The 7,347-nt window shown below is 52.3% G+C and overlaps 2 protein-coding genes across 2 annotated transcripts; one reads left to right on the plus strand and one right to left on the minus strand.

Moving 5' to 3' along the window:
• Positions 1-2,723: 2,723 nt before the first annotated feature.
• Positions 2,724-3,476, minus strand: LOC136523744 (uncharacterized mitochondrial protein AtMg00860-like). The gene has a single exon (XM_066517318.1). It carries the CDS (start codon positions 3,474-3,476, stop codon positions 2,724-2,726), a length of 753 nt encoding a protein of 250 aa, XP_066373415.1.
• A 517-nt stretch (positions 3,477-3,993) lies between these two features.
• Positions 3,994-4,902, plus strand: LOC136523745 (uncharacterized). Its single transcript, XM_066517319.1, has one exon. The coding sequence runs from the start codon at positions 3,994-3,996 to the stop codon at positions 4,900-4,902; it is 909 nt and encodes a 302-aa protein (XP_066373416.1).
• Positions 4,903-7,347: the final 2,445 nt, after the last annotated feature.

Below are 7,347 nucleotides of genomic sequence, written 5' to 3' on the forward strand. Positions count from 1 at the left end.
GTTATAGAATAGGGATTAACTAACCTTATTGAGTAACCTCCTTTAAAGAAACGAAGATCAAAATCACTCCTCTTGTATTTTGTAATTTTTGAACCTCCAAGGACGCCAACAATAGAAGGTGGCTCCGTCTATACAGTTCTTTGGGTGGGGGGATAAGGGTATTTATAGTGTTATTTGTATGGACGGTACATTAAGAAAATCACCGGTATAAACCTTTATACACTAGTAGTATCCTTAAAAACCCCTAGTGTAAATATAGGATTTACATTTGTGGCCACTTAAGACAGCAGACAATGCAGAGTCAATTAACGGATTGACATTGGTGGGCACTTAAGACAGCAGACAATACAGAGTCAACTTACACTAGCGGTAGGGTTAAGTCAACTACCAATGTAAATCATATATTTACACTAGCGGTTTTCTAAGGATACCACTAGTGTAGCTGTATCTACACTGATGGTTCATAACCATAGGTCCACACATCTGTTTTTACTTGCAGCTACTCTTTATTAACTACATGTGAAAAAACCTAGGCGTCAGCAAAAATCGTATCCCGGTCGAAACGATATTGCTTCATATGCCAAATGTTTAACCAAGTCTTTGTAACACCCGTGGCCACCGACCGTGATCGCCGGAGACGTGAGAGAAGGTGGCTATCGCCGACGAGGAAGGAGCAGAGGCCGGCTCTGTCTTCCGTTTACTTCAATAGCAAAATATTCTTAATTGTCTTACAAGCAAGGGTATCCCCATATAAGGCATACAGCCGCTGGCTCGATGGCCCTACTAGTCATACTGTATTACATAGACACTTAAACAGTAAAGGAGCAGACAACGCCTTCTTCTGTGGTCGATGTCTTCTTTAGGTACGCCTTCAGTCGTGAGCCGTAACACCTCCCCCGGCCGAAGATTCTGCTTGACCCCAAGCAGAAGCCACCTCCCCCGGCCGAAGATTCTGCTTGACCCCAAGCAGAAGCCCGCGGGTACCGAGTCTTGAGCACGTTGTAGTCCTCCCAAGTTGCTGATGCCGATGAAAAAACTTGACCACTTGACGAACACCTGAGGAATAGCCGTGTTACCTTTCTTTACTAGGCGACGCTGCATAATAAGTTCTGGCACCGCATTGGCTGCCTGGAGATCAGTGATGGCAGGTAAAGAAGAGTAAACTGGAGTGTAATCTAGAGTAAACGGCTTAAGCTGGGATATGTGGAAGACAGGATGGATCTTACTGTGAGCTGGCAACTCCAACTTATATGCAACAGCACCAATTCTGTCAATAATCTTGTAAGGCCCAAGAAAACTTGTAAGCAAGCTTGGGAAACGGCCGACTGGCCACTAAGGACTGAGTATAGGGTTGTAGCCTGAGAAAAACCTGATCACACACTTGAAACTATCGATCAAACCTTTTCTTGTCTGCCTGCAGTTTCATTCGGTTTTGAACCTGCTCCAGACGTTGCTTGAGCAGTGCCAAATGAGCCTCCCTATCAGTGATGATGTCAGAGACTGCTTGTGGTGTATCCTCAGATGGCAATGGATTGCTGCCTAAGTTGGGATCATAGCCATACAATGCTTTAAAAGGGAAGCAGCCTAAAGCACTGTGAAAAGAGGAATTGTACCAAAGTTCAGCAAGAGACAACCATGTCTTCCATGTTTTAGGTGAATCCTGCACTGAACACCTCAAATACATCTTAAGACATTGGTTAATGTGTTCTGTCTGACCATCTGTCTGTGGATGATAGGCAGAGGACAGAGTGAGCTTGACCTTGTACAGTTTGAATAGATGTTGCCAAAATGTGCTGACAAAGATCTTGTCTCTATCACTGACAATACTGCTAGGAATACCATTTAGTTTGACAATATTGTCTAAGGAAAGCTGAGCACTGTAGCTGCAGTATAAGGATGCTTCATCGGAATGAAATGAACAAACTTAGCGAGTCTGTCAACGATGACCAGGATAATAGTGTAACCCTCAGATTTGGAAGGCCTTCCACAAAATCCATTGACAGATCCTGCCAAACCCCAGCTGGTATGGGTAGTGGTTGCAGTAACCTAGCAGGATGGTTATGGGAGTGTTTAGTGTACTGACAGATACTACACTGCTTGACATAATTGTCCACATCAGTTCTCATTCCTTTCCACAGAAATAATTTCTTCAGCCTATGGTAAGTGGCATTAACTCCAGAATGTCCTCCAATAGCAGATGAATGGAAGGCAGCAATGAGTTTGGTTTGCAAAGCTAAGTTGTTGATAATCCAAATCAATGGGCCTTTCCTGATGAGACCTTTATCCAGAACAAAGCCATTAGGATTAGGACTGCTGATAGCTAATTGAGCGTGTAACTCTTGAGCCTGAGCATCTGTGGCATAAGAATTGAGGACCTCTTGGATCCACTGTAGTTGCACTTGAGATACAGCTTGCAGTGCCATCATATGTGCCACCCTTGACAATGCATCTCCTGCCAGATTCTCCTTGCCCTGTTTATATAATATTTTGAACTGCAGTCCCATCAGCCTAGTCATTGCCTTCCTTTGCATCTCAGAGTGAAGATTTTGCTCATTTAGATAGGATAAGGATCTATGATCAGTGAGAATGTGAAACTCTTGCCTCTGTAAATATGGCCTCCACTTCTCAACTGCCATGATGAGAGCTAGAAACTCCTCATAAATTGATAGGTGCTTATGCTTTTCCCCCAAGGCTTTGCTGAGGTATGCTATGGGTTGCCCCTGCTACATCAAAACAGCTCCAATCCCATCAGCACAAGCATCAGTCTCTACCTGAAACTGTTTTTGAAAATCTGGCAATGCCAGGACAGGAGTTGTTGCCATGGCTACTTTGAGATTGTCAAAAGCCTCTTGTGCTTGAGCAGTCCATTGGAATTGCTTGAGTCTCAAGACATTGGTCAATGGCTTGGCAATGATCCCATAATTCTTCACAAACTTCCTATAGTACCCAGTTAACCCCAAAAATGCTCTCAATTCTGTCATATTATATGGGGTGGGCCAGTGGATCATATCCTTGGTTTTGTCTGGATCAGTGGCTACTCCTGCATCTGAAATAATGTGTCCAAGGTACTCCAAGCTGGGTTGAGCAAATGTACACTTTGATGCTTTGAGGTATAGCTGATTGGCCCTTAGTGTTTCAAAAACTTGTTGGATATGCTGAAGGTGATCATCTCTGGTAGCACTGTAAATAAGTATGTCATCCAGAAAAAACAAGACAAATTTCCTTAAAAATGGCTGGAGGAGTTGGTTCATGATACATTGAAACGTTGCTGGGGCATTTGTGTTGCCAAATGGCATGACCCTGAACTGATAGTGACCGTGATGGGTTTTAAATGCAGTTTTATACTCATCATTTGGGAGCATCCTGATCTGATGATAGCCAGATCTCATGTCCAATTTAGTGAAGAATTTGGAACCAGCTAGTTCATCCAAAATCTCCTCCACAATTGGCATAGGAAATCTGTTCTTAACTGTCATAGCATTCAATTTTCTGTAATCCACACAAAATCGCCAATTGCCATCCTTTTTCTTCGCTAACAGCACAGGTGAAGCAAAGGGGCTGTGACTGTGAGTGATTAGGCCAGCTTCCAATAGTTGCTTCACTTGATTCTCAATCTGTCTTTTGTTGGGGAGTGTTAGACATATATGTGTGCCTTGTATGCGTGTGTACCTGGCATGGCTGAGTCAGCCGTGCCTTGATTATAGGCTTGATTAGGATTAGGATCAGCATCCCTTGGTTGTAGGCATCCCTTGATTGTAGGCCTTCCTAAACTACCTCAAGGGCGGCCTATATGTACTGCCCTCCTCTACAATCCTAATTAATCTATTCATTCCACGCAACCTGCTTTCCTATATGGTATCACGAGTCTGGGTTACACCCGATTCTTTTTCTTCCGCTCCTTAGCGCGCCGTCCGGCGCTGCCTGTGTGAGACCGTGCCCCCGCGCGACGCGCCTCCCTACGCGACCTCCACGTCCCGCGCTCTTGCGCGATCCATGGCCGGCTCCCTGCCCGCCGATCCCTCCGCCTCCGCCGCGGCCAACGGCGCCGCCGCCGCCACCGCCGACGCTGCTCAGCGCCCAGACGACGCGCGCGCCCAGCGCAGAGCCGTGCGTGACGCCGCCCTGGCGCGCGCTGCAGCCGCCGAAGAGGAGGCCGCCGCCGCAGCCCGGGACCGCGACACCGCCGTGGCTCGCATCCGCGAGTCCCTGGCCCTCGCTGCCGCGGCCCGCAAGGAGGCCGATCTGGTCTCCGACAACGACGAGGCGCCCGACGACGACGACGCCACCGACGCAGCCCTGGAAGCTAGCCGCGCACTGCAGATGCATGAGGCCGCCGCCCTTCTCCAACTCCATGCCCAAGCCGCTGCCGTCCAGAACGTCCGCAGTCTCGTTCTCGTCGTCCTCGACTCCGCCGGTAACTACTCCCGCTGGCGTGAACAATTTCTTCTCGCCGTCGGCAAGTACTCGCTGCAGGACCATGTCCTCCGCGACCCTCTGGCTGTCCCCTATGCGGATTGGATCCGTATGGACTGCGTCGTTCGTTCGTGGCTCTACGGCACCATCGCCACGGACCTCCTCGACATCGTCATGGCCCGAGGCGACCACGGCGCCACAGCTCGCACCACGTGGCTCGCCATCGAGACACAGTTCCTTGGCAATAAGGAGACGCGCATCATCCTCCTCGACGCCAAGTTCCGCAACTTCAAGCAAGGGGACCTCAGCATCACGAACTACTGCAAGCGCCTGAAGGGCATGGCCGACGACCTCGGCGATCTCGGGTCGCCCGTCTCCGACAAGCTACTCGTCCTCACCCTCGTCAGCGGCCTCAACGAGCAGTTCCACGTTGTCGGTCACGACATTCGTCGTAGCCGGCCCGCGACGACCTTCTCCTGGAAGAGATGACCATGCCATCCACGCCGTCCGAACCACCCCAGGCTCTTCTTGGGGCCACCGCCGGCCATCCTCCATCCCGGCCTCCTACGCCTTCCCACAGCAACCGCACCAACAACGGGGGGGGGGGGGGGGGGCAAAGGAGGTGGCCGCGAGCGTCGTCAACGCGGCGGCCAAGGGCGTTCCGGCAAAGGCGCCGGCTCCAGCCAGGGCGCCAAAACCTCTACCCCCCCTGGCGCAGGCGACACCCCGCCGGGCGCTTGGCCGTCGTTCTGGAACACCTGGACCGGGACGATTCAGATGTATCCCGGTCCCGGGCCCACCCGGTCTGGACCTCTTCGTCCCACGCCGCCTCCTCCAGGCGGCCCTCCCCTGCCCCAGGCATACATCGCCCAGCAGCAGCAGGCCGCGCTCGCCTAGCAGCAGCAGGCCTAGCTTGTCCAGCACCAGGCCTAGGCCGCCCAGGTGCCCCCAGCACAGCAGCAGGCGGCCCCCGGGTTCTACGGCGCACCCACGGCTCTGCCTTCCTCGTGGGACCAGCAGTCCCTCGCCTCCATGTTCAGCACCATGACGCTCAACCAGCTGCAGGCGAATGACTGGTACCTTGACTCAAGTGCCTCCTCCCACATGACATCCGACACTGGTACTCTTTCACACTTTTCATCCTCGCGGTATCCCTCTCCTTCATCCATTATTGTCGGTGATGGTTCCTTGATTCCTGTCACTGCCACTGGTACAGCTAGCTTCCTAGGTTCCCTGTCTCTTAATAATGTCTTAGTTTCTCCTAAACTTATTAAGAACTTGATATCTGTTCGCCAGTTTACCTCTGACAATAACTGTTCCATCGAGTTTGATCCCCTGGCTATTCTGTGAAGGATCTGGTGTCCCGGAGGGTGATCGTCAGGTGCAATAGCTCCGGTCCTCTCTACCCTCTTCAGTTCCCCGCCGCTCACGCTTTGGCTGTTACTTCCTCGTCCGACATGTGGCATCGTTGTCTTGGGCACCCTGGTCTTGATGTTTTATCTAGAGTCGCATCTGCAGTTCCATTTTGTAATAAACCTGCAAACACCACTTGTCATGCCTGTCAGCTAGGCCGCCATGTGCGCCTCCCATTTCAGTCCTCGTCATCTCGTGCTTCCAATAATTTCGATTTGCTTCATTGTGACTTATGGACTTCTCCCATTCCTAGTGTTTCGGGTTACAAATACTATTTGGTTGTCCTTGATGATTGCTCACATTATTTATGGACATTTCCTTTGCGTCTCAAGTCTGACACATTTGCGACTCACTAATTTCTTCTCACTTGTGCGTACTCAGTTTGGCGCCACAGTGAAGGCCGTGCAATGCGACAACGGCCGCGAGTTCGATAACTCCAGCTCCCACACATTTTTCCTCTCCAAGGGGATGCACCTGCGGATGTCCTGCCCACACACCTCGCCACAGAACGGTCATGCCGAGCGTATGATCCGGAGCATCAACAACGTTGTTCGCTCCCTCCTCTTCCAAGCCAGCATGCCACCTGCCTACTGGGTGGAAGGTCTGCACACTGCCACCCATCTTCTAAATATCCTGCCGACCAAAACCCTTCAGGGATCTACACCGCACCAGGCACTCTTTCGCACCGCACCCACCTACAGTCACCTGCGGGTCTTCAGTTGCGCCTGCTATCCGAACCTCTCCGCCACGACACCACACAAACTAGCTCCTCGCTCCGCTCTCTGTGTTTTCCTTGGCTACTCTGCTCATCATAAGGGATATCGCTGCCTTGATCGTTCCACCAATCGCGTGATAGTCTCTCGCCACGTGGTGTTTGACGAAGCGCAATTTCCCTTTTCCCAGCAGTCCTCGCCGGTCAATACTAATGAGTTTGATTTTTTGGAGCTCCCCGATGTGGCGCCCCATAGCTTGGTGCCTCCCCTCCTGCCTGCAGGTCCCTCCCTTGGCGTTGATGGCTCCACACAGCCACGTGCGGCCGGTGCTCCAGCGCTGCCCAGCGCTTCTTCGGCGGCCTCCCTGGGCGCACCTACACCGCCTCTCAGCGCCTGGTCGGCCACTCCTGCACCACCATCCGGCGGCCGGCTAAGCGGTGCTACTCCTGCGCCGTCCCCTGGCAGCCGGCTGGATAGCTCCTAGCCAGGGCCCATTGCGCCACCAGCCGGGACAACACCTCCCAGATCCGCGCACCAGGAGGAGACCGCGGCCATTCGCCCGCTGCTGGTCTACTCACGTCGCCCACGGCCCCCACCACCGACGTCGCCACAGCCGGAGGCGCCGGCTCCGCTGCCTCCCGGCGCCGTTCCGGTCCGCCCCGTCAACAACCAGCACTCTATGACGACTCGTGGCAAGTTGGGCTTTCGGCAGCCTGCCTTGTTCCACTCATCGCCTCTCTCGCCGGTTCCTCGAACTTATCGTGGGGCTCTTGCTGACCCAAACTGGCGCCAGGCTATGCAGGAAGAA

The sequence above is a fragment of the Miscanthus floridulus genome, chromosome 18, assembly GCF_019320115.1.
Source record: "Miscanthus floridulus cultivar M001 chromosome 18, ASM1932011v1, whole genome shotgun sequence".
NCBI lineage: Eukaryota > Viridiplantae > Streptophyta > Magnoliopsida > Poales > Poaceae > Miscanthus > Miscanthus floridulus.